Source organism: Schistocerca nitens, chromosome 4, assembly GCF_023898315.1.
Source record: "Schistocerca nitens isolate TAMUIC-IGC-003100 chromosome 4, iqSchNite1.1, whole genome shotgun sequence".
Taxonomy (NCBI): domain Eukaryota; kingdom Metazoa; phylum Arthropoda; class Insecta; order Orthoptera; family Acrididae; genus Schistocerca; species Schistocerca nitens.
This window is the reverse complement of record NC_064617.1, coordinates 245,171,665-245,193,191: the sequence shown is the minus strand read 5'-3', so window position 1 is coordinate 245,193,191 and position 21,527 is coordinate 245,171,665. Positions and strand designations below refer to the sequence as shown.

The following is a 21,527-nucleotide window of genomic DNA, read 5'->3' as shown; positions in this document are numbered from 1 at the left end:
GAGTGCTTCTCAGACCTGAATTTCGAATAATGATTTTTGATTTCAAGTTTGAATAAAAACTGACTACCACTGAGAAAGAGACTCGGGTATCATTGAAAGAGGTTGTTAACTACGTTCATAGGTAGCAAAAAGGATCCACGTTATTATTTCTGTTGTAGTAAACATCCTGGAAAATTTTAAAAAGTTAGGCTATTTTATTTCACTTTTTGAACGGTCATCCTGCATTTTTTTCTTGGAAATGTGGGTGGTATCAGTAAAGAACAAGATGAATGTCTGCAGCAAGACACTAAAGGGTGGAAAGATGGTATCAGAGTCGTTATAATATTAAGATTATGCGAGAGCACTGTTTTCCACTTCACAGAATCGTAAGCAGGTAATCCACGGAGAAAAAGCTGTATTAGATGCTTTCAGGAGAAGATAGAAGGAAAGTACAAGCTACATCTATGAAAATTGGTATTTGATTTTCCGTGAGGAACAAAAATTACGTGTTTCAATGTTTTTGGAAATTCAGCCTCCTATAACACTGGAATCGGGGATGAAAAGTTTTATGAAATTGTTTCAGTATGAAAGCATTTTCAAAGTTAAATTATGAAAATTTGTATTTGGCTTCTCCGTTAGAAATAAAAAGAAAGCGCGTTTCACTGTTTTTGGTAATACAGCCCCTAAGTAGGTGAAACAGGGAATGAAAATTTATAAGAAAATTTCGTTATATTGATAAATGCTTAAAGCTAAAATTATGAAAAAAGGTATATCACTTCTCGTTTGCCTATTAAGAAATATGTGTTATGGAATGAAATTTTCTATGCAAATATCACACAAGAACGCTACCAGAATCGCTTTTTAACCAGAAGTACAGTCGGAAAACACTGTGATTTTATGGCCTTAATTAGCGTGAAAAGTTCAAAGGGTGTAGCAGTCTGTGAAAAACATAAAAAAGTTCGATTAAAGTAAAATAAAAAAATCTTTGCTGACAACGCAGTGTATGAGAGTGAAGTAGTGGGCTCTAAGTTAGTTAAATATATTTCTCATCACTTCAGAAATTTCTGTTGTCTAATCTCGCATAGTCTGTTAGTTCTTCTGCATGCACGGAAATGTAATTAAATTGATGTACTTTCATCGTGATGATATCAGACTTAATAAAAATAGCATGTGTTGCGTGAATGAAGATTCAAGCTTGTTTCGAGCACCCATCGCATAATCTTGGATTGAATAAGTCACTTCGATGTTATCGCCAACGACCTCGCCTCCACCCAACAGCCAATGCTCCCCCCCCCCCCCCCCCTCTCTCGACGTGCTGTGCAATAGACTATACGCTGACAGGTGTAAACACTTGGAATCTGATCCCCGTACGTATCTTATCTGTAATACAGGTAAGTCGCTAAATCTCGATGTTGGACAGGCCGCACCATTCAGTAACCAGATCGCACTGAAAGCGGTAATCAAGCTGGCTGTCAGTATGTGGGGGACACTAGCCTCACTCTTTGTCATCTCGGTGGCCACGTTGAGCCCAACCAGTGAGTAGCAAACAAATTCCACACCTACTCTTGCACATATAGATGTTTAGCAAATAATAGACACACCTGTATTTCAGAAAGTAGAACATTTGTGAGATGATGCATCGATCACTTATTATTCGTCCGCACAATAACAGTTGGATGGAAGATTCGCTTTTAGCACCGCGCACTTAACGAGATAATTAGAGAATGGGGACATAGTTGGAACGAACAAGGCAGAGACAGGGAACAGGTCGAGACCTGTGAAAAGCAGCCACTTCACCATTCGTTTGTAACAATTATGTTTACGTCTACATCTATATTCCGCGTTCCACCTTATGGTGTGCTGTAGAGATTAGTTTGTGTATCATTGTCTCACTCTTCTTTTCCTGATACAGTTGCGAAATGCGTGCTGGAGGAACAATTGTTGCTAAGCCTACGTGCGACCTCGAATATCTCCAATTTTCCGTTGGTGGTGTTCCTATGAGATGTACATTTACATCTACCTCTACATGGATACTCTTCAAATAACAGTTAAATGCCTGGCAGAGGGTTCATTGAACCAACTTCACAATAATTCTCTATTATTCCACTCTCGAACAGCGCGCGAAAAAAAAGAACATCTTTGTCTTTCCGTGCGAGCTCTGATTCCCCTTATTTTATTATGATGATCGTTTCTCCCTATGTCGGTCGGCGTCAACAAAACACTTTCGCATTTGGAGGAGAAAGTTGGTGATTGAAATTTCAGAAAAAGGTCCCGCAGCAACGAAAATCGCCTTTGTTTTAAAGATGTTCATCCCAAATCCTGTACCATGTCCGTGACACTCCCTCCCCTATATCGCGGCAATACAAAACGTGTTGCTCTTCTTTGAACTTTCTCGATGTACTCCATTATTCCTATCTGGTAAGGACTCCAGACCACGCAGCAGTACTTCAAAAGAGGAGGGACAAGCGTAGTGTAGGCAGTCTCTGTAGTAGATCTGTTACATTTTCTAAATATTTTGCCAATAAAATGCAGTCTTTGATTTGCTTTGCCCACGACATGTTCTATGTGTTCCTTGCAATGTAAGTTTTTCGTAACGGTAATTCGTAGGTATTTAGTTGAATTTACGGCCTTTAGATTAGACTAATTTGCCGTGTAACTGAAGTTTAGCGGATTCCTTTCAATACTCGTATGGATGACCTCACATTTTTCATTCTTTAGGGTCAATTGCCAATTTTCTTAACATACAGATATCTTTCCTAAATCGTTTTGCAAATTGTTTTGATCTTCTGACGAGTTACTAGACAATAAACGACAGAATCATCTCAAAACAACATAAGACGGCTGCTCAGATTGTCTCCTAAATCGTTTATATAGATAAGGAACAGTAGAGGGCCTATAACGCTACCTTCGGGAACGACAGAAATCACTTCTGTTTTATTCGATGACTATCCGTCAGTTACTACGAGCTTTCAGCTCTCCGACAGGAAATCACGTATCCAGTCACATAACTGAGACGATATTTCATAAGCACGCAATTTCACAACAAGCTGCTTGTGTGGTACAGTGTCAAAAGCCTTTTGGAAATCTAGAAATAAGGAATAAATTTGAAATCCCTTGTCAGTAGCAGTCAACACTTCGTGTGTGTAAACAGATAGTTGTGTTTCACCAGAACGATGTTTTCTAAATCCATGTTCACTGCGTGTCAATAGACTGTTCTCTTCGAGGTAATTTATGATGTTAGAGCATAAGATATGCTCCAAAATCCTGCTGCAAATCGACGTTAATGATATGAGTCCGTAATTTAGTGGATTACTGCTACTACTTTTCCTGAATATTGGTGTCATCTGTGCAACTTTCCAGTCCTTGGATGCGGATCTTTCGTCGAGCGAGCGGTTGTATACGATTGTTAATATGGAGCTATTGCACCAGCATACTCTGAAGGGAATCTGACTGGTATTCAGCCTGGACCAGGAGACTTGCTTTTATTAAGTGATTTAGGTTACTTCACTACTCCGTAGATATTTGCTTCAAAGTCACTCATATTGGCAGCTATCCTTGATTCGAATTCTGGAATATTTTAGTTCGTTTTCATTGGTGAAGGAATTACGAAAGGCTGTGTTTAGTAATTCTGCTTTCGCAGCACTGTCGTCCATAATGCAGGGTTATAGGATTATCCTAAATGACGGACTCATTTTTAAAAAATCGTATGTATTGAAGTGTAAGTCCGTAATCAAGAAGCTTTATACCAATGAAAAGAGGAAGTTTCAAAGCGGCGGCGGGCGAGCGGCGATTGTTTCAGAAGCGGCCGGTAGAGTTCGCGCGTCAGTAGGGTTGTCATTCCGTTTCACTGTCAGTTGTGAGCGAGATGGCGACTCTGGAGCACAAGGTTTTCTGCGTTTTTGAGTTCGCGAAAAGTGAGCGGGCATTTCGCACCAAATTCGGTATTCAACCACAAACGCGCAAAAGCATTAGCCGTTCGTTTAAGCAATTTAGACAGACTGGAAGTGTCTGCGAAGGTAAAAGCACAGGCCGACCGCGTGTGTCAGAGGATGATGTCCGACGGATTCAAGAAAGCTTTGTGCGCAGTTCCAGTAAGTCTACCAGTAGAGCCAGTACACAATTTGTAATATCCCTAACAACTGTATGGAACGTTTTAGACGGCGTTTGCTGCATAAGCCCTACCGATTACAGCTTGTGCTGGCTCTTAACACCAATGACAAAGAGAATCGTCTCGCATTTTGCGTTTATGTGCTAGCAAAGATGGAGGATGACGCATTGCTACAGCATGTAATTTTCAGTGATGAAGCGACATTCCACCTTAGTGGAAAAGTCAACAGACGCAATGTTTGCATATGTGGTTTGGAAAATCCATATTCACCATTGCAATACGAAAGAGACTCACCAAAGATGAACGTGTTCTGTGCCTTATCCCATACAAAGGTTTACGAATTACGAACCATTTTTCTTTGTGGAAAGAACTGTAATGGGAATCATGTACATGGACATGTTGTAACAATGGCTGTTCCCTCAAGTTATGGAAGATTTCCCGGAATTCATTTTCCAACAGATTGGAGCTCCACCCCATTGGCACCATGATGTTTCGAGGCTTTTTGAATGGTTCCCTCCCTCAGCGCTGGATCGGTCGCAGGGGACTTGAGGGCCTGGCTCTGCACTTCTGCCCATCAAGATCTCCTGATCTCACACTCTGCGACTATTTTCTTATGGGGTTATCTGAAGGAAGCTGTTTACATCCTGCCTCTACCAACCACTCTGAACAATCTGCGGAACCGGATCACTGCTGCTATGCACTCAGTAACAGCAATGTGTCGGATGAGTTTGGTTACAGCGTCGATGTTTGCCGTGCAGCCAGCGGTGGCCACATTGAACATTTATAACATTTATCACATGTCTAATTGTTAAAAACTAGTTAATTACTAACTATTAAATTTATTAAATTGATATCAAACATTATGTAAGAACTTTGAAACTTCGTCTTTTCATTGGTATAAAGCTTGTTCATTTTAGATTTGTACTTGAATAAACAAGAAGTTTTGGAAATGGGACCATCATTTAGAATAATCCTGTATTTCCATTGCTATCGAAAGAGAAGGCATTGACTGTCTTGCTGCTGCCATACTTTACACACGACCAGAATCTCTTTGGATTTTGTGCCAGGTTTTGAGATAAAGTTTCGTTGTCGAAACTATTAAAAGCAACTCGTTTAAATTTGGCATATGTAAGAGGACGTAACATATTGGTTGATTCTTCTAGGAACGCACGCTCTCGGAACTTTAACAGGAAACCATTCTGTGGTGCACCACGCCTCTTTTGTAGCGTCTGACACTGCTGCTGAACGAACATAATCCACATGACACATTCGCACTTATCTACCACTGATATCTGGTAAGGGTTTCAGACTGACGAAAAATATGCAGATACCGGTCGAAGGAAGGTTTATTTCTAATAAGAAAGCCCATGATGTTTACGGCATTCGACGCCCCACGTATTGCTTACCATGCGACCACAATATTGGCTGCTAATGGCAACAGGGGGCGGTACTGGATGTATCCAATGGTGATCACAGCATGTTCTACAGAGCATACTTGAACTGCTTAATCGACTCACAACAGTGTGACAATGCTAGTGGTGTTGATATAAAGCAGAGCAGTGATAACGATAAACAAAGCAAACATTGCATTATATCTACAACAACAGATGCCGAAGTGACATTTCGTCAGAAAGAAATCCAAGGAATTTAGCAAAATGAGAAAGAAGTGGTAGATGAAATATTAGCGTTTCTACAAGATGTGTTGGTGGCATGCATGTTATACGCTCGACTGTGCAGACAGTGTAAATGAGGAGTACAATGATGACGATACGTGCTTAACAAGTGAGAGTGACACTGAAATAGGTGCCGAGCCCTGTAGTTCGTCATCCTTGTCTGACAGGGAGCCACAAATCATGTGCCCACTGAAACTGAGGAAAAAAAAAAATATGGACAGAAGTCCACAGCAGTATGACCACATAGTCCATTAGGAAAATTACGGACATTCAAGAGAGGACAAGGCACACTTGTTACAAAAACTGGCGTTTGCACGTTTCAAGGACGCTCGATACAATTTACAGGATGTGAATGATAGCGAGCTTCTATCTTACGCACATTAAATTGCGGGTCACACAGATTACAGCGAAGCAGTGAATGGCTGTATAACTTCAAACGGCGTTACATAATTGGAAGACGTAAGATAGCGAAATTTCAAACAAAGCGTCAACTTGACGATGCGCAACAAATTGCGGAATCGGCCCTAAAATTTGAAAATGAGATAAACTTATCCCATCGTTCAATAAGGAACTTATTTTCACCTCCGACCAATTGGCATTTGAAGAGGAGGTGCATATGAAAGGAACCATGAAAATTAAAGGTACCAAGACAGTTGTATCAAGATCAACTAACGTCAGTGCCTTAATATGTTCATATACAATTATGCCGACTGTTAATCTGAATGGTAAATTGTCGGAAAAGTTATTTATTGTGCTTTAAGGTATTTTGCCTCCTATGATTCTTTTTCGTGTGCATAATTTTGCAAGGGCAACAGGGCAACAGGCAAGCAAGAGTGGGAAAATGGGAGTAAGAGAACTACAACTATAGTACGAGGACTGTTATTGGCCAATACCTGGTCAAAGTAAGTTGCTTTTGCTCGATTCCTCGTCTGCGTACAAAAATCACACTCCTTTAGAGTAAAATATCCCTCCTGAAAAGTGTGTGAGATTGCAGTTCATAACACCTGGAGCCACTGGACAAATTAAATCTGTTTATGTTTCTTTTCTGTTCCTGTAAAACACATTATCATACTATCTGAAGCTACGGTGTAAAGTAAAGCTCAACGACAGACTGTTTCGTGTTCATTAGCATGCCAGCACATTCCATCAATTCTCGTCACCCCTTTCCACCAATAATGGCGCTATATGCCTTCTCTAAGAGTGGATGCCTAGCTGAACGTCCTGCACGAACTCCCAAGGATTTTGTCTTCGATCTTGATGGTTCGAACCTTTGTGATTACTGTGGCGCGTCATTGTCCATTCCGTGTTCATGGTGCAAGTTAATAGTTTTTTTTTAACATTTCGTGAATGTCAACGATGTCCGTTTTGTGAAGTGTAAAACATACATCCCATAAAAGGTTTCTGTCTACACCTTCCGAACCCATTTTCTGTCGCCCTCCTGATGCACATGGTGAGTCATTAGCAGCTACTATTTTCTTGTCATAATTACTAACACAACATTTTCAAATGAAACTTACTAGAGATTGAACTTGCGACATCGCTCTCAAGAGGTTCCTTGTAAGCTTCGTCCTTCGTGGGTGGACTATAGTTTCTGAGAATTCTTCCAAGAAATCTCAGTCTGGCAACTGTCTTTCAGATAATTAGTTTCATGTGGTATTACTATTACTCCCACAACCCTCTAATACTTTCTTATTCCTTCACGAATGGTGGGAAGGAATAATCACTTTCAGTAAACTTCTATATAATCTCGAACTTACCTAATTTAACCGCCATGTTCATTTCATGGTGTGTATGTCGAAGGAAGTCTTATTTCACATGACTTTTCATGGAACTTGTGTTCTTGGAATTTCAATAGTAAATTTCCCCAAACAAACATGCAGTTCATCATTGGATATTTTTGTCTCATGCGTTAATTCTATCTGTTAAGAGTGCCTGATACTGACAAACAATATTCATCCATTAGTCGAACCCATGTTACCCATGTTACCATTTTTCTGAAATCCAAACTGATCATGCCTGAAGGCGGCTTCTACCATTTTTTCCAATCTTCTGTAACGAATTTGCTATAGTAATTTGCAACCATGGTTTATTAAACTGATAGTTTTCAAGCCTGGTAGCAACCGCTTTCTTTGGATTTGAAATTACTACATTCTTCTTAAAGTCTGAGGGTATTTCGTGTGTCTCGTACATCCTGCACACCAGATGTCACGGCTGGCTCTCCCAACGATTTCAGTTGCTCTGATGGAATGTTGTTAACTCCCGAAGCCTCATTTCGACTTAGGTCTTCCAGTGCTGTGTCAGTTTCTTCTCGCATATCATATCTCCCATCTCAGCTTCAGCTTCATCTACTCCCTCTTCCATTTCAATAATGTTGCCTTAAAGTTCATCTTCCTTATATAGACACTCTGTATGCTCATTCCACTTTTCAGCTTTCCCTTCTTTGCTTAGGACTGGTTTTCCGTCTGAGCTTTTGATTTTTTTTTTCATACAGGAGTTTCTCTTTCCTGAAAAGGACTCATTAATTTTCCTGTAGGCGGTATCTATCTTTCCACTCGTGAAATATGCTTCTAAATATTAATATTTGTCCTCTAGCCATTCCAGCTTAGCCAATTGGCACTCTATCTCATTTTTTAGGCATTTGTATGCCCTTTCGCCTGCTTCATTTGCCTTATTTTAATATTTCCTCCTTTAATCAATTACATCTACATCATACTCCGCAAACCACCTAATGCTCTGTGGCGGAGAGAACTTTTTGCACCACTAACTGAGCCCTCCAATCCTGTAACACTCGCGAATAGCGCGTGGGATGAATGACTGTCGGTAAGCGCCTGCATTGTTTCTAATTTCATGAATTTTCTCCTCGTCGTCATTACGCGAGACGTAGGGGGGGGGGGGGGGGGGATATATTGTCCGATTATTCCAGGAAAGTGTTCTCCCGAAATTTCAGTAGTAAATGTCTTAGTGATGCTGACTGGTCAGATACTCTGAAATTTGTATTCTGTCACTCTTGCTAAGCAAAAATATCTTTCTACCTTTCTTAACATTCTTTGTCAGGCTCGTTTTCGTAGATGCTATCACAGCCTTACGACCGCTGATACCTTTCTCTGTGTTAACTGATTCGATAAGTTCAAGTCTGTTTGTTGCCAGGAGATCTAAGACTTTACCCTCACGAGTTGGTTATCTAATTATCTGCTCAAAGCAATTTTCGGACAAGACAGCCAGAACAATGTCACACGAATTCCTGTCTCTGGCACCAGTTTTGACATCATGACACTCCCAAACCATACTTGGCAAATTGAAATCACCCCCTGTTACAACAGCATGATCAGAAAAATTATCAACGATATTTTGCAAGATCTGTCTGAAACGCTATACCGCTAGGGCTCCTGACCCAGGCGGTCTCTAAAAGCATCGACTACAATTTTTGACCGATCTTTGAAACTTAATTTCACCCAGATTAATTCACAATCGGAATCCGTGATAACCTCGCTAGATTTCACTCCTTTATGCAAGAAACACGCCGCCACCACTGGCGGCTAACCTATCCTTACGATAAATATTCCAGTCTGAACTTAGGATTTCGTTGTCACTAACGTCTGGTTTCAACCAACCTTCTGTTCCTATCTGTTCATTATAGCTGTCAGTAAGCGATACTAATTTTGGGGCCTTTCCTTGGATGCTCTTCCAGTTTCATAAAATCACATTAACTTTTTTTGTCTCCGATCTGAGACAAAGAACTTTGCGGCAAAGTCGTCTGAGCCTCTGGTTTAGACCTTCCACTCTGCTCCAAACCTGAGGACCGCGATTCAACCCTGGGTACGGTGCTACAAATAGACAGCTTAACCTGCATCCCGCGTGCGATGCTAGTCGCCTGCACCGAACCAGTAATCCGCCTAAAGGCGCCGAGGATGCCCTCAAAACCCAAGCGGCAGGCGTCGTTCGTCCCATGTGCCACTACATGCAGCCGGTTCCACCCAGTGAGCTCGATAGCCCGTGGCAGGGCTTCTTCCACATCACGGTCTAGACCCCCTGGCAAGCATACCGATTGCACACTGGCATTCCTTCCCGCCTTGCTTCCTATTTCCCTGAGGGGCTCCATCACCCACTAATGACAAGCATACCCGCCTATGCACTTGTCCGGACTGGGCAGGAAAATCGGCCACTGGCCCAGCAGGAGAGACTCACAGTTATCATCAACACTGGGTAGCACCTCGTACCTGCTGCTAAGGTGTAGGGAGCTCCGTCTTTCGCCTTCCGCCCAGTGACACGCCAACCCACCACTGTCTGTCACTCACTCTCGAGAGAGTGGGGACCTGCCAGATGTTGCTTATCAGAAAATGCAGTGACACTCGGGTCACCAGGAGAATCCAACGCCACCAAATTTGTCTCAGGTCTCGTTTCCAGGACCCCGATGTTGTCGCAGCTTTGAGCAGTACACAGAAGCATGTCGACGGTAGACAAAGCTGCTACCAGCTGTTTGTAGACAGCAGCTTAATATCCTTATGTCCGCTCAGAACAAGCACAGTCGAGAGCCACATCGCAGTGTGTAAAAACAGATATAAGATCTCATATGGCGCTACTGAGTTTGGAATGTACGCAGAATATAACGAGGAGAATAAAGAAACATTAAAAATTACTCAGCAGATTTCTCACTATGCCCTGAGATGGCAAACTCTTACAGAGAAATAAACTTACCTGTGTATCTACAGTTACCTGATACTAGAATGATTACCCGAAAGCTGCTGCACGAGATAAATATGGAAACTAGAACGCACTGACCTGAACTACATTGTGTGTACAGCACGATGTTTAAACTTAGTTGTTTGACGTGGCGGTCTGACGACGGGAAAATTACACTAGGAAGCCCGCTTACACAAGGATACGCACCAAGATTTACGCAAAAATAAAAACTTGCAGGAAATCGCTAACCACTAGCCTTCACAGTAAAGTACACATCTATAGTTCACTCCTTTGCAGAAGAACGTAAAAAAAGACAGAAATTAAACTAAATTACTGCGTGTCAGACACCTGCTGCTCTGCTACCGCTGCTAGTGCGTCTGCTCGGCGTTCCGTGTTATCAAGGATTTCTACTAGGTCTTGTTTTTTTACCTATTTTATCCTCTGCTGCCTTCACTATTTCATCTCAGCTGCCTATTCGTCTTCTGCTTTATTCCTTTCCCCCGTTCTAGTCAACCATTGACTAGCTCTCCCTCTAAAACCTTCAAAAACCCCTTGTTCTTTCGGCTTGTAGAATTCCTGTCACCTTAGTTTCAAACCTTTTTACAATTTCTTCAGTGTTAATCTACAGTTAATAATCAATAAATTGTGGTCAGAGTTCACATCTGCCCCTGGAAATGTATTACAATTTAAAATCTGGTCCCGAAATCTTTGTCTTACCATTATATATCCAATCTGAAACCTTCCGTTGTCTCCAGGTCGCTTCCATGTACATAACCTTCTTTCATGGCTCTTAAACCAAGTATTAGCGATGATTAAATTATGCTCTGTGAAAAATTCTACCTGGCGGTTTCTTCTATCGTTCCTTCCCCCCAGTTGATAATCACGTACTTTTTTTCCTGCTCTTGCTTTTCCTACTGTGGGATTCCAGTCCACCATCACAATTAAATTTTTCTCTCCCTTAACTATCTGAATAACATCTTTTACCACGTCATACATTTCTTCAATCTCTTCATCACCTGGACAGAGAGTTTCCGAATAAACTTGTACCAGTATGGTAGGTGTGGGCTTCATTTCAATCTTGGCTACAATAATACGTTCACTATGCGTTCCTGTTTTATTATGCATTACTAAACCCATTCCTCATTACCTCATTTGATTCTGTATTTATAACCTTGTATTCGCCTGACCAGAAGTCCTATTCCTCATGGTACCGAACTTCACTAATGTCCACTGTACCTAACTTCACGTTATACATTTCCATTTTTTAAATTTCGTACCTAATTGCCAGATTAAGGGATCTAACATTTCATTCTCCGATACGTAGAATGCTAGCTTTGTTTTCATAATGACAGTATCTCTAGAGTAGTCCCCGCCAGGATCAGAATGGGGGACTACTTTACCTCTGGAATTTGTTACCCAAGAGGACGCCATCGTCATTTAACCATACAGCAGAGCTCCATGTCCTGGAGAAGAATTACGGCTACAATTCCCCCTTGCTTTCAGCCGTTCGCACTACCAGCACAGCACAGCCATTTTGGTTGATATTGCAAGGCCAGATCAGTCAGCCATCCAGACAGTTGCCCCTGCAATTACTGAAAAGGGTGCTGCTTCTCTTCAGGAACCACATGTTTGTCTGGCCTCTCAGCAGATCCGTTGTCGTTGTATCTACGGCACGGCTATCTGTCTCGCTGCCCCAACGACGAAACGGTCCATGTTTCATGGGGAGAAAAATTAAAAATTTAAAAATTAATATTTGCGCCAGTGTATCAATCCTGGGTCTTTTATTACATTTTTTCCATTAAAATATAGTTCTTATGCTTCGCACATGCAAAAGTGCGGTAACCGTGGCTGTAATAAAGTTTCAAATACATATTTGCACTTTCGGTAGCTTTCCCCCGTAAGACACAGTGTCTCAATACAAAGAAACTGTCATCAAAGGAACATCATAAAAAAATGGTTCAAATGGCTCTGAGCACTATGGGACTTAACATCTATGGTCATCTGTCCCCTAGAACTTAGAACTACTTAAACCTAACTAACCTAAGGACATCACACACATCCATGCCTGAGACAGGATTCGAACCAGCGACCGTAGCGGTCGCGCGGTTCCAGACTGAAGTGCCTAGAACCGCACGGCCACACTGGCCGGCGGAACATCATATCTTACATTTGTACTCGTACAGCAATTACCTTCAGCATCCTTGAAAAGATCTGCCCCGATGCAGGATAACATCTGAAATTTTCACATAACAATTTTTTTTATGACTGAGCTCGATCTGAAGATCAAAGAGTTTAAATTCTATACTTATTAGAAATGTGTGAGAATACGCATGATGAACGTATTGCCAGAAACAGGCGTCATTGAGTTGGCCGTGAGGCTCTGCGTGCGAGGAACACTATCACTGCTGTCAAAGTGCTGTAAGTGTGGTACAGTAGAGCCGCACGATTTCATTCGATAACACAATATCTTGGGCTTTTGAAACTTTCTGACTCACTGATAGGAGATAAAGCGCTTATCAACAAACCTAAATGAAAGAGTTTCCTGTACCAATGACTGATACATTACGCCACTACGCGTCTCAGAAACCCATGCCATCATGCTCAGGAGAAATACTACGTAACTTAAATTCTTTTTATTGCTGGCGAAGATCAAGAACTACCTACTGTAGGAACAAGCCAAGTGACAAAGACGTTTCACGTCGTCTCGGAATCGTGGTACGAAACTGTTCACATCCACAGCGCTCTTGAGCCATAATACTGCAATTAAAGAGCAATGGTTGTGAGGGGAAGCCGCCAGACACAGTTTTGCACAGAAAACATCGTTGTTAACAATCGATTTTAAGGAACATGAAACCAGGCAGTGGACATGGAAGAGACTTGGAGACCTCGGAGGGTAAGACAGGGGTTTCTAAACCAGATTTCAACCTGCGAAACATTTCCTCGGACACATGTGGAGACTGCCCATAATTACTAATTATTGACTGCAGATTAAAACTTAAGAAACTACAGAAAGGTAGAAAACTGAGAAGATGAGATCTGGATAAACTACAACAGTCACTGGTTGTGGCGATTTCAAAGTGACTGTTAGGTACCGATGGTTGAAACAGGGGGAAAAATGCTGTAGAAGACGAATTGATATCTTCGAGATATGAAATAGTGAAGGTAGCAAAGGGTCAGATACCCAAAAAGTCTAGTAGAAACCCTTGTATAATACACAAGGTACTGATTTTAACTTATGAAAGGAGAAAACACAAAAATTCAGTAAATGAAGTATGCAAAAGTATCTAAAAAGCGATATTTACAGAAAGTGCAAAATAGCAAAGCAGAAAAAAGGTAGGGTAGAAATGAAAAGCATAGAAGCGTTCGTAACGATATATGCGACGGAAAATTAAACTAATCCATTAGACAAAACAGAAGCTGCTGTACGAAGATCAAGAGCCAGTACTGAGCAAAGGGAAGTTGAAACGTGGAAGGAATGGTTACAGACCTATTTAAAGGAAACGACATTGAAGACAGTGGTACGGGATGGGTAGGCGGAAGGAGATGAAGATGGGATGAGAACTGAGAGCTTCAGAATCTGACACACTGAAAGACTAAAGTCGAAACGAGGCACGAGGTGCAGACAACGTTTCCCCAGACTTACTGTGAGCCTTAGAAGAACATTCCATGGCAAAACTATTCCACCTGTTATACAAGATATAAGGGGAGGTCATATAGAAAGGAGACAGAGAAAGGAGACAGAGGGGAAATAGTAAGTAAAATGTTTATTATTTCAAAAGTAATTACCATAATTGTTAGCACATTTATTCCCCGTCCTGGAACAGATAACACCCGCTCACATGTTGCCAAGGTTGTTTCGAATACGCTGCAGAAGTTTTGCTGGGAATCCCTAACATATTCTCCATACAGTACCGATCTCTGTCCACGCGATTTTCATATTTTTGAAGCTCTGAAGAAAGACATTCGTGGCCGTCCATTTGTTTCGAACGAAGAGGAACACACTTGAGTACAGTCATGGTTCCTTCAGCAACCGCAAACAATTTTCCATTACGACATTAACCATGTTGTCTCACCGTGGTATAACTGTACTAACAGTTTCGGCGATTACTTTTGAAGTAATGAACACTTTACTTACTTTTGTCATCTGTCTCGTTTTCGTTCGACTGTTCCTTAAATATGAGTCAGACGAAATACTCTCAAACTTCAAGACGAACGTGATAATTTCAGGTCCAAATAAGACTGGTGCTATCAGACGTGAATATACCGAACCATCAGTGGCGACACCTACAACGTGCTGGCATGAGGAAAGTTTCCAAACGATTTCTCATACACAAACAGCAGTTGACCGGCGTTGCATGGTGAAACGTTGTTGTTATTCTCCGTGTAAGGAGGAGAAATGCGTACCATCACGTTTCCGACTTTGATAAAGGTCGGATTGTAGCCCATCGTGATTGCGGCTTATCGTATCGCGACATTGCTGCTCGCGTTGGTCGAGATCCAATGACTGTTAGCAGAATATGGAATCGGTGGTTTCAGGAGGGTAATACGGAACACCCTGCTGGATCCCAACGGCTCGTATCACTAGCAGTCGAGATGACAGGCGTCTTATCCGCATGGCTGTAACGGATCGTGTAGCCACGTCTCGATCCCTGAGTCAACAGATGGGGACGTTTGCAAGACAACAACCATCTGCACGAACAGTTCGACGACGTTTGCAGCAGCATGGACTTTCAGCTCGGAGACCATGGCTGCCGTTACCCTTGACGCTGCATCACAGACAGTAGCGCCTGCGATGGTGTACTCAACGACGAACCTGGGTGCACGAATGGCAAAACGTCATTTCTTCGGATGAATCCATGTTCTGTTTACAGCATCATGATGGTCGCATCCGTGTTTGGCGGCATCGCGGTGAACGGACGTTGTAAGCGTGTATTCGTCATCGCCATAATGGCGTATCACCCGGCGTGATGGTATGGGGTGCCATTGGTTACACGTTTCTGTCACCTCTTGTTCGCATTGACGGCACTTTGAACAGTGGACGTTACATTTCAGATGTGTTACGACCCGTGGCTCTACCCCTAATTCGATCCTTACGAAACCCTACATTTCAGCAGGATAATGCACGACCGCATGTTGCAGTTCCTGTACGGGCCGTTCTGGATGCAGAAAATATTCGACTGTTGCCCTGGCCAGCACATTCTCCAGATCTCTCAACAATTGAAAACGTCTGGTCAATGGTGGCCGAACAACTGGCTCGTCACAACACGCCAGTCACTACTCTTGATGAACTGTGGTATCTTGTTGAAGCTACATGGGCAGCTGTGCCTGTACACGCCATCCAAGCTCTGTTTGACTCAATGTCCAGGCGTATAAAGGCCTTTATTACGGCCAGAGGTGGTTGTTCTGGGTACTGATTTCTCAGGATCTATGCACCCAAATTTCGTGAAAATGTAATCACATCTCAGTTCTAGTATAATATATTTGTCCAATGAATACCCGTTTATCATCTGCATTTCTTCTTTGTGTAGCAATTTTAATGGCCGGTAGTGTAATTCACGATTGCAAAATAGTGTCACAAATATTTATATGGTTCAAATGGCTCTGAGCACTATGGGACTCAACTGCTGAGGTCATTAGTCCCCTAGAACTTAGAACTAGTTAAACCTAACTAACCAAAGGACATCACAAACATCCATGCCCGAGGCAGGATTCGAACCTGCGACCGTAGCGGTCTTGCGGTTCCAGACTGCAGCGCCTTTAACCGCAAGGCCACTTCGGCCGGCAAATATTTATAGAAGAAGAGAACAACTGGCAGTAGCCGACACTGGGGGAAGGCAGTTTGCTTTCAAGAAAAAAGATGGAACACGCGAGGTAATGCAGACTCTGCAACTTAACTTGTAAGATAAACTGAACACAGAGAAACCTACGTGTATAACATTTGTAGCTTTAGAATAAATTTGAACAACATTGATTTCATTACACTCCTTGAAATGCTGAACACAGTAGGGAGAAAGTAAAGGGAACGAAAGGTTGTTTACAAAATGTACGGAAGCAGAACTGTAGGACATTAAACGAAAGCTGTAGTTGGGAAGAGAGTGGCAAAGGGTGAAGCTTATCTCCGATGTTATACAGTCAGTACACTGAGTAATGAGAAATTTGGAAAGTAAATTAAAATTCAGAAGACATTTGCGGATGGCATAATAATTCTGCGAAAGTTGGCAAGAGACTTGGAAGATCATTTGAAACAAATGGACGGCGTCTTGAAATGAGGTTATACGATTAACACAAGCAAAAGTAAATCAGGGGTAATGGAATGTAGTCGAATAAAATAAGACCATTCTGAGGCAGCTAGATCAAGAGCTGAGAGCCTAAAAATGATAGATGAGTTTTTTCTATTTAGGTAGCACAGTAACTGAGTATGTTTGAAGGATAGAGGTTATTGAGTACAGAGTGGCAATAGCAAGAAAGGGGTCTCTGAAGAGGAGAAACTTGTTAGCAAGTCTTTTCTAAAAGTTCATGTCTGTAGTGTAGTCTTGTACCAAAGTGAAACTAGACAAGAAGAGGATAGAAGTTTCTGCAGTATGGTGATTCAGAAGAATTCTGAAGACTAGTTGGGTAAACTAATAACTAATAGAGAGGTAGAACGCGTGCAGAATAGCGTGGCCGGTAGGCACGCAGTCAGCAGGGTACCCATGGGGAGAGTGGTAGTGGTGGGGGTTGTGGGTAGGCACTGTATGGGAAATGCCGAGTGTTTGAGGGGAAGTGCCGTTCTAAATTAAAGTCTACGTTCGCATATTTTGCAAATATTAAGTGGAGTCTCTCCACATTTGCATGGTCATCATCATCGTGAGTGAACAGTTCCAGTTTCCCAGGTACTGGTAATGAGACTCTTCCACTTCGTCCTGTCCAAATACACCTGTTCACAGAGAACATCGTCCGATGTCCATTCTCTTGTCACTAGATCAGTCTTAATCAAGTCCATCCATCGGGTTTTCTTTTCCCATTCACCTGTCTTTCCAAATTTATTTTGACCGTTCTAGTTGCTCCATTCTCATCACATGCCTGTACCATCGAAATCTAGATGCACCAATTCGATCTAGTAGGGATATCTTTATTACGGGTTCTTTCCTCATCTCCTCATTCCTTAACTTGTCCATCTTGGTCTTCTGGATGTTGGACCTAAGAAATTTCATCTTTGTCGTTTGCAGCCTTGGTGATTCTCTTTTCGTGAAAGTACATGTTTCAATACCATAGTTCAATATTGCTATGAAATAGTTGTTAAACATCATCAGTTTGGCCGGTTTTGGAATCAAGTCATCCCATAAAAGCGATCTTACTTGTTGGTGGAATTCAGATCCTTTTTGCACTGTTGGTGATTTCATTTCTGACCAAATTTTCACTGGAGATTACACTTCCAATGTATGGAAAACTTGTCACACCCCTTAGTCGGTGGTCTCCTAGTTTAACACTTGCTGGTTGCTCATCTCTGTTGACTACCATCACCACTGTCTTGGTCTTAATGATGTTGAGGTTATATTCCTGAAACTGAGATTTCCATCCATCGAGTCTGATTTGTACTTCCTCTTCAGCTTCACCCCATATCATGATGTCATCAGCAAAGGCAAATGCTTTCAGTTCACCTGACTTCTCCTTGACGTTCTTCATTATACACTCCTGGAAATGGAAAAAAGAACACACTGACACAGGTGTGTCAGACCCACCATACTTGCTCCGGATACTGCGAGAGGGCTGTACAAGCAATGATCACATGCACGGCACAGCGGACACACCAGGAACCGCGGTGTTGGCCGTCGAATGGCGCTAGCTGCGCAGCATTTGTGCACCGCCGCCGTCAATGTCAGCCAGTTTGCCGTGGCATACGGAGCTCCATCGCAGTCTTTAACACTGGTAGCATGCCGCGACAGCGTGGACGTGAACCGTATGTGCAGTTGACGGACTTTGAGCGAGGGCGTATAGTGGGCATGCGGGAGGCCGGGTGGACGTACCGCCGAATTGCTCAACACGTGGGGCGTGAGGTCTCCACAGTACATCGATGTTGTCGCCAGTGGTCGGCGGAAGGTGCACGTGCCCGTCGACCTGGGACCGGACCGCAGCGACGCACGGATGCACGCCAAGACCGTAGGATCCTACGCTGTGCCGTAGGGGACCGCAGCGCCACTTCCCAGCAAATTAGGGACACTGTTGCTCCCGGGGTATCGGCGAGGACCATTCGCAACCGTCTCCATGAAGCTGGGCTACGGTCCCGCACACCGTTAGGCCGTCTTCCGCTCACGCCCCAACATCGTGCAGCCCGCCTCCAGTGGTGTCGCGACAGGCGTGAATGGAGGGACGAATGGAGACGTGTCGTCTTCAGCGATGAGAGTCGCTTCTGCCTTGGTGCCAATGATGGTCGTATGCGTGTTTGGCGCCGTGCAGGTGAGCGCCACAATCAGGACTGCATACGACCGAGGCACACAGGGCCAACACCCGGCATCATGGTGTGGGGAGCGTTCTCCTACACTGGCCGTACACCACTGGTGATCGTCGAGGGGACACTGAATAGTGCACGGTACATCCAAACCGTCATCGAACCCATCGTTCTACCATTCCTAGACCGGCAAGGGAACTTGCTGTTCCAACAGGACAATGCACGTCCGCATGTATCCCGTGCCACCCAACGTGCTCTAGAAGGTGTAAGTCAACTACCCTGGCCAGCAAGATCTCCGGATCTGTCCCCCATTGAGCATGTTTGGGACTGGATGAAGCGTCGTCTCACGCGGTCTGCACGTCCAGCACGAACGCTGGTCCAACTGAGGCGCCAGGTGGAAATGGCATGGCAAGCCGTTCCACAGGACTACATCCAGCATCTCTACGATCGTCTCCATGGGAGAATAGCAGCCTGCATTGCTGCGAAAGGTGGATATACACTGTACTAGTGTCGACATTGTGCATGCTCTGTTGCCTGTGTCTATGTGCCTGTGGTTCTGTCAGTGTGATCATGTGATGTATCTGACCCCAGGAATGTGTCAATAAAGTATCCCCTTCCTGGGACAATGAATTCACGGTGTTCTTATTTCAATTTCCAGGAGTGTAGTATCCATAACAGTGATGAACAGTAGTGGGGACAGTGCACTTCCTTGTTGAGCTCCACTCTTGGTCTCAAACCATGATGATCGTCCTTACCCAATTTGTACACAGCTAGTACAGTCTTTGTACAACATCCGAATTTTTCTCAGTAGTCCTTCAGGCACATTCTTTTCGCTCAGGCATTCCCAGATCTTATCTCTTATAATACTGCCATAGGCATTTTATATATCCAGGAATACAGTGACCAAGTTCTTGACTTTCTCCCAATACTTTTCCATCAACATGCGGGTGCTAAAAATTAGATCAATTGTTAAGCTGTTACTTCTGAAGCCACATTGTTCCTCCTTCCCGCTGTAGTTCTATGACAGTTCTCAGTCTCTTTTCTATGATCTTCTCAAGTATTTTCAGTCCTTGAGACAATATTGTTATTCCTCTACAGTTGCTGGGTTTCCGCTTGCTATCTTTCTTAAACGGGGGAGTTATTACACCCTTGCTCCAATCCGCAGGTATTTTGTTATCTGCCCATATGGCATTGAGTACTCGTTGCAGCCATTACATGCCTTTATCATGTCTGCGTTCACTTCATCTGCACCTGAAAATTTTCCTTTAGGCATAGGTTGCTCCAATCCGCAGGTATTTTGTTATCTGCCCATATGGCATTGAGTACTCGTTGCAGCCATTACATGCCTTTATCATGTCTGCGTTCACTTCATCTGCACCTGAAAATTTTCCTTTAGGCATAGATTGTAAGGCTATCTCTGTTTCCGCCCATGTGATGGGAGTTCCCTCATGCATGGTGGCCATCCAAAAAGATATACTGTCACCTCTGCTTTGGATAGTATGTAAAAAGAATTCCGGTGCAAATTTATTTTCGTCTGGCTTGTTAAGCGTTTGTAACTTTCAGGGAAGCGTCGCAAGTGCCGAATTTTGATTAAAACCTACATTTCTCTTATTTACATGTTAGCATTTTCTTCTTTTGCCAAAAACGCTGCGTGGTTTACGGAATGTCAGCTAACATGTTACGCAGACGTAACTGCGAGAGAACTGTAACGAATGGATTCGCCCAGTGCTATGGACAAAAATGGCCACTGGATATCGGCCACCATATCCTGCATGGACTCTACCGAACAGTCGTTTATTAATTTTACTAAGTGAGGAACCGAGAGAAAAATAATTTCAATAGCTTATGAAAAAGCACGTCCTCAGTACAAAAATAAGCGTGTCATTTCTTCGCAGACGTCGTTCCAAAACCCACAGCATTGCTCGTTTCACCAGCTGTCAATGTCCCTCAAAAATTATATTCTTTCACCGAAAAAGTCTGTAATTAGTGGAATAACACGCTAGCTAATGAAGTTTTTCGTAGTAACCATATGACAAAATACTATCATCTTTGCGTGACATCATTTGCCAAAATCTCATTTCTATATCTGAAACCGTTTGTGAAGTATGAGCAACGTTGTAAGTATTCCATTCCAGCTTTGTCAATGGCTCGCAGGATCACAAATGAGTGTGCTGTATCAGTACAATTTCCTCGAGATTGGTGACAGATAGAGACCTCCTCGCAAGTCTAAAGAAAAATTCAATATGTTAGCTAAATTTCATTCGCAGCAACATATTATGTAATATGCACCAAACGCAAAACCATAGTGACCCCTATTTTTAAATGCAAATTTTTTCGACTTTCGTGCAGTGTCTTACGTAAGTGAAAATGTCACAGTAACTGTGACTATTTACACAATGATGGACGTGTAATCATGAAGATGATATAACGCAAAAATGAAATTTATTTACCGAATAGTTTCTGTTAAATCGTTTGAGGAAGATTACGGGGCATGTAGCTCGATTCCGTCATCGACTAGGCGAAATAGGGTAAACAGTGCCGGCCTCCACTTCCGAACAAACGAATTGACTCGCCCAGCGCTTTGGACGAAAATGGTCACTGCGAAGAGGCCAGCGTATCCTGCTTGGACTCTACCGAATACAACTGGGGAGAAAAGAGT

At 42.8% G+C, this 21,527-nt stretch overlaps 1 protein-coding gene across 1 annotated transcript in view; it reads left to right on the top strand.

Annotated features, from left to right (window-relative positions):
* The first annotated feature begins 1,357 nt into the window (after positions 1-1,357).
* The window catches only part of LOC126253226 (trypsin-1-like), a 180,608-nt gene continuing 160,438 nt past the window's right edge, over positions 1,358-21,527 (top strand). Inside the window, exon 1 of the mRNA XM_049954414.1 lies at positions 1,358-1,514. Within this exon, the coding sequence (XP_049810371.1) occupies positions 1,457-1,514 (58 nt within the window). The 5' untranslated portion in view covers positions 1,358-1,456. The remainder of the gene's footprint in view (positions 1,515-21,527) is intronic.